The 18473-nt window shown below is 46.4% G+C and overlaps 8 protein-coding genes across 8 annotated transcripts; 5 read left to right on the plus strand and 3 right to left on the minus strand.

Annotated features, from left to right (window-relative positions):
* Nucleotides 1-1494: 1494 nt before the first annotated feature.
* On the plus strand, nucleotides 1495-5339 carry SERLADRAFT_360777 (uncharacterized protein; the record flags this gene model as incomplete). The annotated part of the gene is made up of 15 exons (XM_007316694.1): nucleotides 1495-1701; nucleotides 1755-1925; nucleotides 1978-2358; nucleotides 2412-2474; nucleotides 2527-2643; nucleotides 2702-3115; nucleotides 3166-3312; nucleotides 3369-3502; nucleotides 3566-3681; nucleotides 3735-3891; nucleotides 3947-4038; nucleotides 4088-4391; nucleotides 4451-4630; nucleotides 4686-4829; nucleotides 4886-5339. The coding sequence occupies 15 exons, from the start codon at nucleotides 1498-1500 to the stop codon at nucleotides 5208-5210; spliced, it is 2949 nt and encodes a 982-aa protein (XP_007316756.1).
* A 59-nt stretch (nucleotides 5340-5398) lies between these two features.
* Nucleotides 5399-8856, minus strand: SERLADRAFT_368132 (uncharacterized protein; the record flags this gene model as incomplete). The annotated part of the gene is made up of 12 exons (XM_007316695.1): nucleotides 5399-5506; nucleotides 5561-5689; nucleotides 5742-5844; nucleotides 5906-6102; nucleotides 6166-6291; nucleotides 6353-6494; nucleotides 6613-6847; nucleotides 7024-7333; nucleotides 7390-7489; nucleotides 7543-7718; nucleotides 7772-7922; nucleotides 7973-8856. The coding sequence occupies 12 exons, from the start codon at nucleotides 8854-8856 to the stop codon at nucleotides 5399-5401; spliced, it is 2661 nt and encodes an 886-aa protein (XP_007316757.1).
* Nucleotides 8857-9098: 242 nt separating this feature from the next.
* On the plus strand, nucleotides 9099-10340 carry SERLADRAFT_436399 (uncharacterized protein; the record flags this gene model as incomplete). Its single annotated transcript, XM_007316696.1, has 3 exons — nucleotides 9099-9182; nucleotides 9236-9295; nucleotides 9354-10340. The coding sequence occupies 3 exons, from the start codon at nucleotides 9099-9101 to the stop codon at nucleotides 10338-10340; spliced, it is 1131 nt and encodes a 376-aa protein (XP_007316758.1).
* Nucleotides 10341-10611: 271 nt separating this feature from the next.
* SERLADRAFT_414556 (uncharacterized protein) lies at nucleotides 10612-11992 on the minus strand (the record flags this gene model as incomplete). Its single annotated transcript, XM_007316697.1, has 5 exons — nucleotides 10612-10717; nucleotides 10772-11145; nucleotides 11218-11309; nucleotides 11362-11534; nucleotides 11590-11992. 5 exons carry the CDS (start codon nucleotides 11969-11971, stop codon nucleotides 10626-10628), a joined length of 1113 nt encoding a protein of 370 aa, XP_007316759.1.
* Nucleotides 11993-12111: 119 nt separating this feature from the next.
* SERLADRAFT_463776 (uncharacterized protein) lies at nucleotides 12112-13330 on the minus strand (the record flags this gene model as incomplete). Its single annotated transcript, XM_007316698.1, has 6 exons — nucleotides 12112-12273; nucleotides 12323-12501; nucleotides 12835-12934; nucleotides 12993-13004; nucleotides 13066-13200; nucleotides 13275-13330. 5 exons carry the CDS (start codon nucleotides 13084-13086, stop codon nucleotides 12193-12195), a joined length of 393 nt encoding a protein of 130 aa, XP_007316760.1.
* Nucleotides 13331-13395: 65 nt separating this feature from the next.
* SERLADRAFT_463777 (uncharacterized protein) lies at nucleotides 13396-14601 on the plus strand (the record flags this gene model as incomplete). Its single annotated transcript, XM_007316699.1, has 5 exons — nucleotides 13396-13484; nucleotides 13546-13601; nucleotides 13709-13763; nucleotides 13818-14018; nucleotides 14072-14601. The coding sequence occupies 5 exons, from the start codon at nucleotides 13482-13484 to the stop codon at nucleotides 14192-14194; spliced, it is 438 nt and encodes a 145-aa protein (XP_007316761.1).
* Nucleotides 14602-14621: 20 nt separating this feature from the next.
* On the plus strand, nucleotides 14622-15258 carry SERLADRAFT_463779 (uncharacterized protein; the record flags this gene model as incomplete). Its single annotated transcript, XM_007316700.1, has 2 exons — nucleotides 14622-14779; nucleotides 14838-15258. The coding sequence occupies one exon, from the start codon at nucleotides 14897-14899 to the stop codon at nucleotides 15065-15067; it is 171 nt and encodes a 56-aa protein (XP_007316762.1).
* Nucleotides 15259-15378: 120 nt separating this feature from the next.
* Nucleotides 15379-16026, plus strand: SERLADRAFT_463781 (uncharacterized protein; the record flags this gene model as incomplete). Its single annotated transcript, XM_007316701.1, has 2 exons — nucleotides 15379-15467; nucleotides 15514-16026. 2 exons carry the CDS (start codon nucleotides 15431-15433, stop codon nucleotides 15918-15920), a joined length of 444 nt encoding a protein of 147 aa, XP_007316763.1.
* Nucleotides 16027-18473: the final 2447 nt, after the last annotated feature.

The raw sequence follows: 18473 nt of genomic DNA on the forward strand, positions 1-18473 counted from the left end.
CTCTTTTTCAACCTGTGCCCAAAATTTTAACTACTACCTCCGATATTTGGTCGAGCCTGGAAGTCGAGCCTTAGAAGGGGGGTAGTGTTACGATAACACAATTTTCGGACCTTCCCTTTACTTTTATTCTCCGCTTTAACCTTGTGCTTTAGCTTTCACACATGGCGCCACGCGGCATTTTCCCCTTTTGGTTCTAACTCCTCTTTCTCGTGCCGCATTGCCTTTCTTCTTATTTTGGACTCAACTCTCTCACACAGTGGAGCTGATCATGCAGGCTAGGCCCCATGACATCATCAGCCACTGTCTCTATCAACTGTATAGTACACATGTACAAATAACCCTGTAGTAGTATATATACCCCAATAGATTAAGGAGACTCCTCAGCGAGTCCTCCTGTTGTATACCAACTAACTCACTGAAACCTGAGAGGTGATCCCTCCTTCTCTTTTCTCTACAGTGTGTTCCTGTGTGCGCCAGAGTTTATCTTGGTGGTTACACCATGGGTAGCAAGCAACTGGTTACCCTGCTGCATTTGAAAAGGGGGCTGCAACTGAGGGTGTGCAGGTCCAGCTAATGGCTGAGGCATGTTATTATCATCCACAGGTCCTCCAAAATTTGGTTGCGCAATATTTCTATTTCTCAAATCTCTTTGATCCAAGAGGTGCTCTCGTTGTACACTTGGTGATGTCATCTGTTGATGACGTTGTATGCGATCTCTATCGCGATGTTCACCACGTTCTCGTTCAGGAGTCTGTGGAATATATCTACAAATCACATCAATATATCAGTTAATGGTTAATGACACATTAACAATGCTACACATACTGCATATTTGAATTGCTCATATTCATATTTATGTATTTGCTATGTGCACTGATTTGTTGATAATTTGGGCTTCTGTAATCAATGTGTCAGTTTTAATTGAATCAACACCATAAACTGTTATAAACTCACATTGTGTAAGCTGTGTTTTTATGTGTGGGGAAGGGTCTTTGATTTTATTTTTATGCACACCACAGTGTGGTCAATAATGGCTGTTAATTTTTGTAATGCAAAATGTGCAAATTCTCGACAACAATTTGTTTTGTGTGTAGGGCCAGACCACTCTCCCACATAGTAGGAAAAGAGGTTTGTTTGATTGAGTTGTGTCACGTCGTGCCACAGGCGTGAGTTTTGGTGTCACTATATCGCGTTTTGTAGTAAAAATGATTAAGCGCGAGAATTTTTAATGTGGCTACAATTTTCACTACAATTGTTGAATGTTCTTATAACCGTGAGAATTTTCAATGTGGCTGCAATTTTCACTGCACTCGTTACTACTGCACTACCTTCCCTCTACTGCTAACCGAAAACCACGCGAGCGAAACTAAGCGAAAAAACGTGCTCCCACGTGTGCCGCACGCGACTTTTGGGACCACCGTCCCCTTCGTTATAGATTATAGATAGATTCGTTTTAGATCACAGTGATAACAAAGGTGTCGTATCGAAAAAACCAGCATGTCTGATCTTTCTTCACTTTTGCAAGCTTCTCTTGTGCCCGCTACTAGAAAACAGGCTGAACAGCAGCTCGATTCTCTTGTGGCACAGCCAGGCTTTCTCTCACATATCCTTCGTCTCATTCTCGATTCATCTCAACAACACCCAATTAGACTCGCAGGTGCTGTGTATCTTAAAAATCTCGCGAAGTTAAGATGGGAAGAGGTAGGTAGATCTTCCTCGTGGGTTCATTCACATTTATTTCTTGTTCGTTCTAGGAAGTTGCCCCCTTGCCTGAACAAGATAAAGCGTCGCTTCGTATCGAGCTTGTGCCAGCAATGATTGTACTGTCTGGTCCATCCGACAAGTTAATCCGTGCTCAGATCGCAGAATCTGTCGCTCTTATTGCAGAGTTGGACTTCCCTCTGAAATGGGACAATTTGATTGATGTATGTCCATGATTTTACAGAACTGCCCATCAATGCTAATTAGCCACACCAGCAACTGGTGTCATCCCTTTCACCAACGGAGTACAATATAAACATTGGTGTCCTTGAAACTGCTCACTCTATCTTCCGCCAGTGGCGGGCCCATGTTCGATCTGATCAGCTTTATTCAGAAATAAACTTTGTTCTCTCTCGTTTTGTTGACCCCTTCCTGCAATTGTTCCGCCAGTCCGCCCACATCTTGCTGTCATCTCCACCTCCCCCCAATCTTGCATTAGTAGCACAAACCCAGATCCTCCTCATTGATGTCTTTTATGACTTTACCTGCCACGACTTACCTCCTGCTATCGAAGACTCTCATCAAGAATTCTTCGCCCCATCTACTGGGTGGTTCCATCGGTTCCTCACATGGGACCCATCAGACCTGCAAGGAGATGTGCGCTATCCATTTGTTGTGTTGCCTTGATTCGATACTTACGTTTGTTCTAGCCCGATGACACACTCCCTTCGCTCCCGACTCAACTCAAAACGGTGATCTTTGAAACCGCTGAGGTACCTTTATTTCGAGACCCCCTTAATCTCAGAATTTCACACACTTTTTCAGCTTTACATTAAATTATATCCCGACCAACTCTCTCAGTCTCAGGCCGTTGAAGCATTTGTAGGGGGTGTCTGGCAACTTGTCGGCTCGGGAAGGTTACCCGGCGTCGCAGATGATGCGGTTCGTTTATTCCCAAGTCGCACCGCATCTAGTGTCCTTCCTTATCGCTATCCTGTAGCTTGTTTCCCAGTCCCTCCGCTTCATTTCTACTGCCATTCGCTCGGGGTACTATAAGCCCCTCTTCTCCTCTCGTGAAACCATATCTTCTCTCATTCAAGGGGTAGTTGTGCCTAATGTCTCTCTTAGAGAGCATGAAATGGAACAATTTGAAGACGATCCTCTGGAATTCATCCGTCTTGACCTTGCACTTCCCGGCGGGACGTCAGACGTAGCAACGCGGAGACAGGCAGCGGCAGACGTGCTGCAAGCTCTTGTTGGTTCTGGGTACGAAGCGGAAACAACAGAGATCGTAGGCGAGTGGATTGGAACAGGCTTACAAGAGTACAATTCCAATCCAAGCCAAAATTGGAAGGCTAAGGATGGCGCGGTGTATCTCCTTACCGCCGTCGCTACGCGTGGATCAACGACTCAGGTATGCTCCTTCTGACATTGATGTAACTCGGCCGACGATATTTGTAATAGCACGGTGTGACGTCGACGAATGCTCTCGTGGACATTGTTAAATTTTTCTCCGAACATGTTTATCAAGATCTGCAGGCAGGACAAGGCAGTGTACACCCGATCTTGCAAGTTGATGCTATCCGGTTTTTGCATACTTTCCGCAACCAAGTATTATTTAGGCCATGTCTTCGTATAGATATCCACTGACTTTTTCCATCGTTAAGCTGACAAAACCCCAGCTGCTGTCCGTCCTTCCACTCCTTGTGCGGCACTTGGGTTCTCCCAACTATGTCACGTATACATATGCTGCGATTACTATCGACCGTATTTTGTTCATCAAGCAGGGAAATCAGCTGTTGTAAGCACACCAGCCCTACCATTTCCGCTATTCCCTAACATATTTTTACCCTGCCTTCTCAAGGTTCTCACAGGCTGACATTCATGATTTTGCATCGGATCTACTCGATGCTATCCTCAGCAAAGTGGAGGCGGCAGGAACACCTGAAAAAGTGGCAGAAAATGACCATCTGATGAAATGTTTGAAACATTCATGTTACAAAGTGACTGCTACTTATCTCTCTATTTGACAGGCGCGATGCGCGTTATTGTCACGGCGCGACAAACACTTACTCCAGTATATCAGCAAATACTCCAGCGCCTCGTGGGCATTCTTGGTGTTCTCTGTAAGAACCCGAGCAATCCCAACTTCGACCAGTATATTTTTGAAAGTATCGCTGCGCTCATGCGGTCTGTTTTCTTGTCTTTTTAAGTGAGCATAGTCGTTGCTGATTCCAGTTTATAGCTTTGTTGTGAGTGGCAATCCAGAAACTCTCTCGACGTTTGAGCGAAGCCTGTTTGGCCCATTCACAGTCATCCTACAACAGGACATCGATCGTAATTCTATCCTCCTTTTCATTTGAGCTCTAAAATAATCCACACTCAGAATACATTCCATATGTCTTCCAAATACTGGCACAAATGCTGGAGATGCACAAGGCTAACGTACCGACAGAGTATCGTAATCTTTTGCCATTCCTGCTTACTCCTACATGCTGGCAGCAAAAGGGGAGCATTCCTGGTCTTGTTAAACTTCTAAAAGCTTTCCTTGCGAGGGATGCGCAACAGATGCTCTCAACAGGTCAGATCACTGCCGTGCTGGCTGTCATCCAGCAGCGTCTTGTACCGTCAAAAATTAATGATGCATGGGGCTTTGAGTTGTTGCAAAGTGTCGTGCAGCATATTCCGCCGTAGGTCTTGTCTTTCCTGTGTTTCATTGCATGGTTCTTATTTTGGTCCTACGCTGTAGCGCACAGCTACGCCAATACTTCAAAGTCTTGGTTATGACTCTACTCACGCGAATGCAAACCAGTAAGACAGACAAATATGTCTACCTTTTCTCCCACTTCTTCCTCTTCACGATGTCTATCGACGTGGAGGGCCTTGGACCAGACTATGTAATTTCAACCGTTGAAGAGGTTCAGCCACAGTAAGGGGTGTTTTTCTCCCGCCTGCTCAGGAAATGATGCTTGGCGGTTACACAGGCTCTGGTCACAAATCCTTATCAATTTTATTGTACCGCAAATTTCAAAAATGCCTCACAAGGACCGTAAAGTCGCTGCAATCGGACTGACGAGAATGCTCACTCAAAGTTCCCTCATGCTGCAAGACCCAAGTGCACAGAGCTGGTACATCGAGTTCTCGTGTCTATCTTGTCTCGTGTATTCAAACCATATTTTAATAGGCCAGGAGCTTTTGTTGCACTAGCTAAACTCTTTAATGAGCCCCAGTACCTCACAAAGGCTACCGAGGAAGAACAAGATGTTGGCTTGACATCAATTGACTTTGAAGAGCAGACTGTGGGATATCAGGCTGCATACTCACGGCTGGCTGCCTCAGAAACAGCACCAGCGGATCCCGTCGCGTACGTGAAGGACCCGAAGGAGTTCCTGGGTCAAGCACTTGTCAAAGCAGACCCTAAGGTCAAAAGCTTGCTCTTGGTAGGAGATGCTAGCAGTGTTCAGCCGTTTGTGCAGTCCTTGGCTGCTGCGGGATTCATTATTCGGTAAAATAAAAGGAATCGAGATAGAGGAGTGAGATAGAGCATCAAACCAAGTTGAAACATGGCGTCAACGAGTAGAACAGGTACCATTATTGTATAGAAATATCATCAATGCACTTTGTGAATGCGGAGCCTTTCAGTGTTGACCCGAACTTTGTTGCCTATCATAAACATGGGCAAGTCCCAGCGATCGACTCAACTGATAATACAATCATCCTTGAAGCTTAAATTATACATCGTTTTATCAACCGTCTTTTCGATTTTTTTCCAGTCAGAACGTCGCTGAATGAATTCGTAGACATCCTTGAATGCCAGTCAGTAAAGCGAGTGTTCAACGTCATGTCTGGCGACACACACCTCGGGTCGATAAGCACCGCCATACCTAGTAACATCTCTCACAATCTGCGCAAGATCTTTGGCGTCCTCGACAACAAAGACATGGCCCAGCATTTTCAGGTGTGAGAAATCTGCTGTGATGCTTGATACCTAGGAGTAATTTTAGACGCCGTGCTAGACTAGTGTGTGACTGTAGACATACTTTGAGAGACGAGATGAATGTATAGTACGCATTGAGGTCAGCGATAACTTGAAATCCCCCGTTGAGCGATATAATCTGCCTTTTAATGTGCTTCTGCAGGATACTACAAATACAGGAACGCGTTGAGTAATAGTGCTGCGTGTCCTATAATATCTAGCACTTACCCTATGAGCCGAATCCCCACCTCCTGATAGAAAACCTCCAGGACTTCCTTACTTGTACTTCCTTTTAACAGTTTGCAGTGTGTCTCCAGACATTTGATGGCCTCGGTACATCCTTGTGTCGGGCCAAGTTCGAGGGGTGCATCTTCTGGAGGGTAATATTCACGAGGTTTGGTCAGTGTCAAAATAATGTGTTCCACCTAACAGGATTGTCGTCAGTGATTACACTTTAACGCATCAGCCAGTTGATGCGGTAAGCATACTTGATTCATCAAGACCTGTGTGCCAGCGTTAAGTCCGGCGGCCACGCTATCATCTAAGACATTCTCAAATCGCTTCTTTTCACGAACAACCGCATTCAAGAAGTCAGTGCGATCAATGTGTGGGGCCTGGCGGGAACAAAAGTTGTCAATAGACATTCTGTTGCATGAACTTGAGACATTCACACACCAATTCTTTATCAAAGTAAACCTGGACCATGGACTGGATTGTATCGCCAACATGGACAAGCTCGAAGAACTGAAGCAAGGGATCTACACTTGTCGTCTCCTCGTGCTCAGCAGGCTTATACGAGGTCATTTGCTCTGTGGCTCTAGAATCTGATCAGCGCTCTGTTTGAATATTAAAGAGAGAGACACAAATGAAAAAGGGAGTTAACTTGTATGTCTACAAAGACATTGACTGCTGGGAAGGATTTTCCTATAACTTACAACTGAAACCCAGGAGCTATATGCCGGCCACTCATACCTTGAAGCATTAATATGAAGATCTCCTCAATAGTATCGCGTACACGGTGACCGTAATGTCCGGGATAGGCCGCAAACGTTTCCGCGCGTTTCAAAGCCTCTCGGTCAGCATGAATAAGCTCTAAGGAAACATCTAAAGAAAGCAACAGATCAAGCTTGTCTAGGTTGCCGTTTGTAGCGTGCAATGCGGGCACTGAAACTACTGAAGTTGGAGCAGTACTGACGGTATCCGAACTAGTATGAAGAGTCGATATAGTAGCTGAAACGTATTTTTGATTAGTAGCACCAGAGAAAATATATGAAAAGAAATAATACATCGTGAAAGAGACTGCGAATCTCTGCCTTTTTCGTCTCCGTTCTCGTTAACAGCGTCACTATCCTCTCCGATCTCGAAGACTACCCCATCGGGCATGTCGTCCTTTTCGAGGTCTTTGGAGTATCCTCGCTGTTCGCCGCCCACCCATCGCTGGGGATTGAGCATTGCGATACCCTGCACAGCTGCATTACCGCCAGTCGTTAGGACTGCACCGACTGCACCGACAGTACGGGGTACGATGGTCACTGGAAGAAGAAGTATGTCTGTGAATGACGCAAGCACATTTCTTTTGACTTGAGCAGGATTATGAGAATTGAGGAAGCGAGTGGCTGATGCTGTATTAATAGGTTTTGTAGCCTGGCCGCTGATCTTAAAATCGTAAGTAAAATTAGTACAGTCCGACGATACACAGAAGGAAAGCTGACTGTATTCTCCCATCGACGGCAGATCACCTCAAATATCTGTTTCAGGGATTCGACCTCTTCGTCCAGATATTCGTCCATGTTGACCTCATACATACGATAGCTGATGAAGCGTATATGAACCACAAGCGAAACTAAGAGTGAAACATAACATACACAACATCCTCAGCTTGCGAACGGGATACATTTGAATCCTTTCGTTCACCGGAGACCTTTTCTATGATTTCCACAATGCGCCAAGCTTCCCGGAAGCTTGCTGCGGTAGCTTTTAAGTATACCTCATTAGAGATCTCGCGAGCGCGGGTGAGCAATGGCGAGATATATTCGCCTACCTGTTTAATAAGAAGCAAAAAAGTGATGGAATAAATGAGAACAATAGACGTACCACTTCGGTGGCAACGCGTTCTGCAAATCCTAGAAGTACGCGTGAGGCGGGTGGAAAGACACGGACAGCTCTCGCCCCATGTTCTTCAAGTGAAGATAGCGTGTTCGTCATGAAACTATCCATCGCATCAAAATCGAGTAAACCATCCTGGCTACAGACAATATGTAGCACCGCACTTGATAATAGAAATATGAGACGTACGTGAAATTGGCAAGAGGATCCCAGCGACCTTGTTCGTAGAATATCTCCCTTTTTTCAGCCCATACCTTACCCATCTCCCAGTCTCCTTGTCCTGTCCAGACTTCCCAGCTCGATTGGGCGGCATCTCGCATGCCGACTTCGTCGCCTTTGCTATCTGCAGTGTCGAATGCGGTCAAAAGACCTGAGTCGAACCTGTCGATTGCGGAATGGAGGGATGCTGAGGATGCAACCCAAGCTCTAACTGGTTGCACGCGCGGAGAGAGGAACAGAGAAAGCAGATGCAAGATCCTGGATTGCTGTATCAGAGTGGTGTTAAGAAGTTCTGAAAGCTCTGAAAGAACGGTGTGAGGGGGGGAGGACAAAGGTGTCAAACACTGCTTCAGAATGTTGTGTGCGCGCATATACCTGGCGCGGGAAGAGTGTTTTGAGGGCATTGGCTGTGGTGGTGAGGTGGTGAAACCGGGGAAATCAGGGTATGAGAGGGAGACAGAGCTGTTTGCGGTGGTAAAGTCACCAAAGTCGTCGTCGAGGGAATGGACTGGTATGGTGGGCGGTGAGCGGGAGGCATTGGACTTTGGCTGCAGCTTGGCCTCTATTTCATCCAGTGTGGCGGAGAGACCCAGGGTGTCTACCTGCAAGGCTGCCCATCTCAAGTCCCATATCCTGTCTTCCCGCGCAAGCTTGGCTGTCGCGCGAGAACACCTACTGTACGACGGTATGTCCGGAATCGGTAGGTGACTGAGCACGAGCACGTGAAGATCTCTGGGCAGCCGTCCTACCGTTCGCTCACCACTCGCCCCTTTGCTGCCTTTGGGCGCACGAGCGCTCGTCGACGTGCCAGACACATACAGCCTCACTGGTTCCAGCGTCGTGAACTTGTCCATGCCTGTAGGATTACACAGATAAGATGGCCCCGCAGTACAGGTCAAAGGTGGTTATGCTTTACGAAATACAAGAATACCCTCGCCTAGACCCTAACCCTATATCTGAGTTACCGCCGGCAAGTCACTGATCGTGAAACCTTTCTGTTGAAACTACTCTGCCAAACCTCACCCCACCTTCACCTATCCCTTCTATCGCTTTTCTAACGACATTTCATACCATATCTACCCAGGAATACCATTTCATGGTCGCCGTATCCTCTCCACAGACTAATGAATCAGAGCAAAAGAGACGGAAGCAGACCCTGGAGAGGGCCAAGGCCAACCATGTATCCTCATTAGTCCCATCGCACCTAGAAAACCTCTGACAAAACTTATCTAGCTATCAAAACAGCTCCAGATGCGCCTACAATATGCAAAACTCAAGGTTGAACATGGCTGGGTGTGTTCATGTTGTCCGACCTGGACTCGGACTCTTTCACTAAAGCTTCATACTATAGCAAAGACAAAACTTAAACGAAGTGGAAAATCTTTACTTTCACCATTCCCATCTTCGCGGGCCACGCCCTACCACTCTTTCAAAGCCTCAACCCACAACATTTACACCTAGTCCTACTTCCAACCCTGTGGCTGCGGGTCCTTCCACCGTCCAGTTGAAGGATACTCTCCCTCCATCTTCCAACGATGCCAATCTGTTCGTGCAAGCCATAGGACATCATAATTTTACGGAGACCCAAGGTGGATTATGTGGTCTTTCTGGTGCAGAAGCCACTTCAGATACGTCAGCCACCGATGAGGAGAACCGAGGTCCAGGTCCAGCATCGTATACTGTGACGCCCCCTTACTCTGAACCGCCCGTATCGTATAACGGGAAATCATCCTCGCCGCCCACGTTCTCCGAGTCCCAAACGCAACCGCAAATGCAGGCAGACAATGGATCCACTACCTCTCGTAATAATATCCGACGATCCCCAGCTCACTCCAGCACTGACACTATTCTGACCCAATCTTCACAAGCCGATATGTTTAGCCCGACAATTGTGCAACTATCTGGGACCCACTCACCAACTCCTTTCTTCCCCTCACCCACATCTCGCTCAGAACCTTTTGACTTTTCAGCTGATCCTTTGCGACCTGCATTATCGCGAGAACCATCTCAATCGCACCTGTCAGCCAGACGTCCCTCTGCGCCTTCCATATCTTCATCTAATACCGTCAATCAAATATTTTCGACAAATTCTCCACTTACGTACGATTCCTTCTGGTCTTCACATTCCTCATCCACTCTGGCGTACCGTAATATGCTGTCCAGTGCAGGTATTATGGGAGGCAATGTGAACCCCACGCTGGCAATCCGTTCTGGAAATGGAGTTGTCGGCATACCGTCACCACTTATACACGCCACTACGTTTGATGCTAGTAGGAGAGGACTCACTCCCAGCAGTAATAGCCCTGCACAGATTGTGTCGGGTAATGAAGCTCGGTAACGGTCTATATCAAGTCGAAAACCGCTAGCACCTACCTCATCTCTGCATTACTTGCAGCCATCAGTTGATGGCGTGACCATGATATACTTATTATGTACTGTACTGATCACAGATCATCTATAGCAACTGTCTAAGTGCCCTTTCGATACAGGCTTTGGTATATAACGGCTATAGTACTACGAAATTAAGCGACAAGTTGGGTGCTTTTGGATAATATACTAGCAACTACAGAATCTGGGAGTGCTCCCAAGTGATGAAAAATCACAAATTCAATAATATCTATCCTCATGCAAACCAACCAAAGAATTTAAATAAGCCACATAGACAACCTCCAGCAATAATCGGTAGTGTCATATTGTCATCGAGGGATCCAAGGTCTAGATGTTGAGTATTATGAGCGTTACATACGACAAGACAAACATATCACTTGCCCAAAGCTTCCGCGACACCTGAAACCATTCCGGCAAATAATGTAATAGCACTTAAACCCAGCCAGCCGCCTGCCTTGATGCCAGACATTCCAATACTTGCCAGTGCAGACTTTACAGGTTCTTGGCCGGTAACAAAGGCAGTAGATACACCCTGATCCCATGACCAGCTAAGGTCGGAATAACGCATTGGCCCGACCCAGGTCCAAAAGCTAGCTGCAATGCAAGCGCCCGTTATACTGGCTGCAATGAAGCCAGCCAGAGATTTGCGAGGGGCAAGAGGAAGGCAGAGAATGGGAAGACGACGAGGTAAAGGGGGTGTGTAGGATCCAAATAAACGACCGAATGTGGAAGCAGCCGTATCGGCCCAGGAGAGACTGGTCAGTGGTGATCAGATACAGGCTACCAAGGCAGCACAGGCGAGATAAGGGAATACGTAATAAACGCACATAAGAATAGCAACCACCGCTATGTCTAGCGGATATGCCAAAAGGGCAAAATTTACACCCAAGATGTACCATATTACGCCATTAGATGATTTCTAGTCGTTATCAGGTTATAGACGACCTCTAAGAGCAGAAATGAATTCATACCTTTTCGCTTTCACGCATGAGGAAGCCTACACACTTCTCGAATGTACGTTCAAAGGTCGGGTACCGTAGGCGTAGAATATCCGCTGGCACGATAAATGCAAGAGCGGTACTCAAGACAACAACGACGTGTCTGGGTGATCCATGTGATGTATACAAGTAGATGGTAAAAAAGCCTTGACATTGATTAAGTGAAGTTATCGGTAGTGTCCAGAGATAATACTAACTTACCGATAGACGAGTGTAGTATTTTACGAGGAATCTCCCAGTCAACGTGTTTCTTTATAGTCCTTCCTCCGTTGGGCGTGTTTCGTGAAGATTTTATGTCAGTGTCTTTTTGTACTAGAGTTCGTAAATCATCGGAGTTCGATGCATCTTGAAGTATGGGAGCTCCATCAGGAAGATGAAGCGAATTTTGTCGAGACGATACTCGTCGCTTCCCGTTTCTCTTCATTCCATTGGCCTGCACACTGTTGTGAGGCGAAAAGGAGGTGGATTTTGTGGAAGATGAGAAAGATACTTTCGGAGACGTCGAACGCGACAAAGAATGGGAACGGCGATGCTGGTCGTGAGCAAGGCCGAGCGAAAATGCGTCGTTTGCAGGCAAGGTCATGGCAAGCGCACAAGTCTCCTCGGCACTCGCATCACACAAACACGAACCACACCTTACCCCATAAGGAAGCACCGGTCCTAGTACTAGTTAGGCCTTATGCCGGGCCTGTTATCACGCTCAAACTCTCAACACAACCAATAGCGGGCTCATTGGGCTCAACAAACGAGCATGTATTTTTGGGTTCACGGCATAGTACGACATAAACATAATGAGCAAGGTAACTAGTAAACATAGCCCAACAGCTTGCCACCAACGTTCTTGCGACGAGCTTCCTCGTGGTCGAGGATTCCTGAAGAGGTGGTCTACAGATATGTCAGCCTGGGCGCAAAGCATAAAAGAAATTGAGTATACCAAGATAATGATGCCAAAGCCACGGGCAGGAAGGAGTAAGTTAACCCAAGACTCAATTTGGGTTACTTGGACGTTAAACCGCGGCGATATAACACCAGTCTTATTTAAACGTCCATTCAGCTGTATGACAATCTTGCCTGACCGATGGTCATCGATGATTTCGAATTCACCGATGTAGCCTGTCGAGAATAAGAATTAGACAAATATCACAAGGGGGCAGACAGCCGGAACAAAACAAAACAAAACAAAAACAGAATCAGAAGCGATTATAAGTACATAAACACCCAAATATTGTTGTCTCTGCTGTGAACTCAGGTCCGTGGAAAAAGCAGACCAGTGTTGTTTGGTTATGAGAGACTATATGTTTGATATTTCGGAGCGTTAAAACGAGGGGCGGGTGGAAGCAAAACCTCGTCAATCGTAGTTATCACTCCGAGAGATGTAAACGTAATACAGACAGAAACGAGAATAACCAGCCAAAAAGAACTGTTAGCTGGAAAACTCCAACTCACCATGACGTTGCATAACACTGAGGAATTTGACAATGACCTTAGATGAGGGTCGAATAAGCACCTGGCGCTTGCCACGGCGCTCAGCATTGACGATGTTATTCTGGGAAAGTGTAAGGGATGAGGGTTTGCGCTTCCCACTGGACCGATAGTTAACTCACGAGACAGTCGTTCTACACACATACGTTATTTTGTAAATCGCTGGGGTATTTAAACACAAAAAGATCAACTCACCAATACTGATATGCGAACCATTTTTGATGCGTTTTAGAAAGCCGGAAAGAGGTTATGAACTGGCGGGTAAGACGCGACGTAAGTACCTATGCTCAGTCTGAGTGTCGTGCTACGAAAAGCGCGAGTCAAGACGAGCTGGAAAAAGCCAGGTCGAATGGTTGTGGACAAGCACTGTCATAGTTCACGATAGATGCGGAAAGCGTATTCACCTTGAAGTCTTGAAGAACGTTGACCGGGATTCGTATACTTGCACTGCAAACCTCGCAAGGAGAGATGTGAGTGGTGGCTGCTTGGCTGTATAGCACCAAATCAGCCACTTCGGGAACTTGCGGGCTCTCACTGGCCATTGGCAAGACCGGCACCACCAGCACCAGCACCGACACTCTCAACGTCCTCGACGCAAAAAAGACAGCAATATGGTACATGGCTCTAACAGCTGTATCGTGACAATCTTTCTTATCATCGAATTTTGTTGGCTAGGGTCGTGTTCGCACAAAAACAACCAAGAGGGCTTCCCGCGTGCTCATTGAAAAATAGTAAGTAACTTTCTTGATGCACAGGTAATGTTGTAGTAGAGAGAGGGTCTATGGGTTCTATCACGTTTGCTTTCTATCGTATACTGACATGAGGTTGTATTTTCCAGCTACCCTCGCTTGACCTTGGATTTCCACACTAACAAGCGGATCATCGATGAAGTTGTCTGTATCTTATCTGGCACACAACGTCTCCACGTCCTTACCTCATGTTTTTAGGCCATTGTTCCATCTAAACGTCTGCGGAACAAGATATCAGGTTTCACTACTCATTTAATGAAGCGTATTCAACGTGGACCTGTTCGTGGTATTTCCTTCAAGCTCCAGGAGGAGGAGCGCGAGCGAAAAGACAATTATGTGCCAGAGGTATCGGCCTTGGACACGAGCGCTACGGGCCTTGAGATCGACAGTGACACCAAGGTGCGTCCTAGCGATCCCCTCGTATATCTCTGATTTCTGATATCCTAGAGCAGGAACTTCTCCGTGCCCTCAACTTTGACTCTATTTCTGTCAATGTCGTCAACCCTGTCATTGCCCAAGTGGAGCGTGGACCTCGCCGGGACAGGCGCAATGTGCCAGGTGCTGGTCGGTCATAAGCTACTCTTTCCATGTGCTACGCACTATGATCATGTTATGTACCCGTATGCGAAACCGCTATTGACTCGCTCCACATCATTTCTATCAGGCATAAAACGACTTGCTAGCAATCTGAATACTCTTGGTACATCTTTGCTACTCTGAGGATGAATGAGTTTTCATATTCTTCTTTCCTCTTCTCGACTTCTAATCTGACTTTCCTGTTTGTGAGAACGAAACTAAGAATCCTTTTTTCCCCCTTCGAATTAACGCTTTCACATATCATAATGTTATTTCTAGTCAATGTCCCAGAACGAAATACTTGGAATCTGTCCTTCAGCTACTTCGTAGACCACAAAGAGGCATGGTAAGTCCTGGCCATACTTGCATATTTGCATCGAGTTATGCCCAGCTGTTTCTATGTCTTCCTGCGCTGCTGACAAAATGTGGTACTAGTTCATGTATGTTCATTAATAGCCTATGTCGCCAGTAAGTCCAAACATTGGAATACATACGAGACATGCGTGTTTTATGATAAGAAAATATGTAGAAGAATAGCTAATAGTTCAAAGTCCGTCGCTAGCGAAAATAACGAGTGCTAGGCTGCGGCGTGAAGCAGATCAGATCATTCCATCTCACAATACGAGCAACTATTCCTTACCCCATCACCCGACACTATTTGAGTTTCTATAGTGGGTCACGCTCAACAACATGGCAGCGGGATGATACAGCACATCCCTCCTCCCTATAAACAACGCATCAACGTTGCTCAAAAATTCAGGATCACACTCGTAACGTACGGGACATGGAACACAGCCTCCTCTCAGTCGGAAAGGTTCCCCAGTTGTCTGGTGATGTTGCATGCTGCGGTCACGGTCGCATGTAGACAGTGACATGTTTGACGATGGAGGGGGCTGAGTAGAAACTGTGTCCCTGTCTTTCGAGAGTGTATGCACTGGGGAAGGGTATCTGAGGTCAACTAATTGATTGGTAGACGACATCGCTAGTTGAGTGTGGTGGGTGACAATAGAGCTTTAGTGAGGGGATATGGTAAGTAAGAGGGCAAGGTATTGGATTGAACACTCCAGGAAGTATTAATATTGCTTTACCAGTGCAAGGCTCTGATACTATGACGTCGTAGTGCTACCCCTAACCCTGAGCACGGCGCAGTTACTACTTTCCTATTCTAGCTCCCTGGATTATTGTAGGGCTGCACTCTTATCAAACCATCTCGAAGCCATCTTCCTACTATTACAATGCCACCCAGCGAGTTTTCTCTGCGTCTCCAGCATGGTATGGTTCTCTGTTCCACATTATCTCTCCTCATATAGTTCTACAGGTATCACCGGCGGGTTTGCACCCCCTACCCCAAGCGCCATACACACTATTACCAAGGCCACTGCTAATAACCTTCTCATAACTTCTGCCGTTCGACCAGATGGTGAACCCAATCTAGTCCAATCTGCGTTGCCCAAGTCATTGGAATACAAAGACCACTCGCACTCGCCACTGGTAGACGAACTTCATACAATATTGAAATCGTTACCCACCGAGATTCCGCCAGGCAGTGAGGATATATATGGTCTGGATACAAGTATCGCTTGGGGAAGCAATGACTTGATGTGGGTCAATGGTGGGCCGCAAGGATGCGGTGGGGGGACAAGTGCAGTGCAGCCAACGGAAGAGGAGAAGAAGAAATTCAAGAGGGCGGTGGACATTGTGAAGACGTTGGTTACTAGCGAGTGATAAGGTAGGAGTCTGTGTATTCGATGTATCTGGATGGCAATCATGTATCTATATTCCTTGTCCATGTATATCTGTTCAACAAACACGGTATTTGCAACCCCTAAAATTGAATAACATGCTGTAAAGCAGCATACTTCCATCAACTCCTCGGTTTCCTTAAATTCAAATGCATCAAATGACAAGCTTCAAGAGGGCATCGTCGACTGACATACATTTAGTATCGGAGTATCGCCTCTTGGAAGTGGTGGATAAGGTGAAGGTCTTGGAATTGCAACGTTAACCTACCAAGCGCATGCACCACCGCTTTTTTGAACGCAGCCCGAATGATGACCGATCGATGACCGATGACCGCGGGGCCAATCCTTTCATTAAGCGGCCACCTCGCCTTATCATAATGTATTGACTTGCCCGGTACTTACCAAAATCCTTAATTCTTCGTGGTGCCTCACCTTACCTCACTCTTCTTGTAGAAGGGATGGCCATGATCACGATTTGTGTGTGTGAAGTCATGCAAGGTACCCGGGTCCCGCCATGTCCTCCTCGTCTCGCCTACTCCTCCAAGCACCTTAATCGATAACAGAGAAGCGGATTATTGATGCTGCTTCACTCCAGCTATGCATGATCTCTTATTCGTTCTCGTTCTCGCGCCCTCCCAAGTTTCCGATCCCAGTTTTTGACGCTCTGGAGAGAAGGCTATATGATATCGTAACGCCGCTCAGTTCTCGCAGGCACACAGGATGTCGTAGTTTATCCAAAGGTACTTGATCACGACCGACCGTTTCATTTAATTAGGACAGCATAATGGCGCTTGTTCAGCGCTCAGCGCTCAAGTCCTTTTCCGCTCAATTGGAATTTGACGCCTTGCAGAAGGACCACAGTAAGCGCATTGATTATCTAGTATCACAAAAGTAAACGTACAGCTAACAGCTCCCGTCCTGGCTTCAGGGGGGGGGGGACATATGTTGTTTCAATTATCCGTCAACGTTGACATGTGAGTGCATCTGGGTATGGAGCCTCGGACGATTTCGTTCTTGTTCGATAAATTCTGTGACAATTTAACACAATGATGAATGTAATTTGCGCCTTCATAAACACGAGGAACATGACAGAATGATGAGGAGAGATACTAGTCATCGTGGTGTTCGGAAGTTAACGTTCGACGCACTAGTCTACTTCAAGCCAGACTCTATTGTCCGATGGTTGAACACTACGAAATGAGTCCGATAGACAGTACCCGGCGGGGATGATGCGTTTATCCAGAGCGGCATTACTTAGGCTGTGAAATCTGCATTCCAGAAAATTGGCTGACTTTCCAACCTTCCCGAGGCGATGATGGGCATTCATGGGATGAGCTGACCATTGCTGTAAACGTGATCCAAGAATAGCGCTGGCTTGAGAAGTTTTCAGGCTGGAGATGGCGCTGGTGTGAGGTGGTCACTGTACTGGTGTTGGATCGTGCTGGGCAGTCGGTTGGATGGATAAGACGAAACCTTGATAGTTGTGGACGTACCAGGTAGATGATGCGGAGTCAAATCAGTGGCAGAAAGTAAGCTAATATTTGCCAATTGCAAAGGATCAAATGTGCTGTAAAGAGGAGCGTGACGTGAAGGCTATGAAGGTTTATACCCTTGTGAAAAGTGACAGTGGGAACATGTTCTCGGCGATTGCAACCACTGGTATCAGTGCTTGTCCGACCTTCGAGGACAAGTATACGTCGAAGGGCGTACTCCTCATCTGGAATCCGGATATAGTTTTACCGCTTCTAAATCTGTATGCGACACTGAGGAAGAGGCGAAGACGAGAAGACAAAAAGACTGACATGTGATTTTCAGTCGAATATCGAAATAAAACTCGCCCCACGAGAAGTGGATTAACAGGAAAGTATAAAGGAAATCGAATTCGCAGCCGAATCTAATGTTGCCAGCAAACAAATTACCAAGGTGAGATCGACAAGTTTAGATTTATATTCTTCGACTGGATGAGATAACTTGGATGAATAGAGGTGGAGATGTGCGAGTGAGAGAAATGACGGTTACTATAGAGTTTAAGCTTTGATCAGTTGTGAGTAAGTTCAGTGAGAGTGAACTTGTAAGGTGATGGTTGTGATCGAGCTTAGAAGGATGTAGAGTATGAGAAGAGACAGGCTAAGTGAGGTGAGGTCGGAAGCTATTTGGTATAGTATGAGAATGCTGTCGTGAAGAGGGTTATAATAACGCATGCTGCCTGGGTACGGACCCGTCTAAAAGGTTCGTAGAATGAATAGGGAGTGATGTATGGTAGTATGAGGGTAGTAATGTGATCATGATGTATTAGAAAGAGAGCATAGTTGTATTGATGGTAGGAGTAGCGTTGCCACCAGGAGAGAACAACAAGTTGATGATGTATTACGGAAAGAGACATGTAGAGTATTGCAGGGGGATGACCATGCGACAGAAAGAGTTGAAGACGGTTTTGGGACAGCGGGGGCTGTGCGAGGACTAAATATGGGGATGGAGGGCACGAAGAGAGGAGAGGATGGCGAGGTGTTCACGCGGATTGATGTGTGGTCGTATG

Source organism: Serpula lacrymans (assembly GCF_000218685.1).
Source record: "Serpula lacrymans var. lacrymans S7.9 unplaced genomic scaffold SERLAscaffold_5, whole genome shotgun sequence".
Taxonomy (NCBI): Eukaryota; Fungi; Basidiomycota; class Agaricomycetes; order Boletales; family Serpulaceae; genus Serpula; species Serpula lacrymans.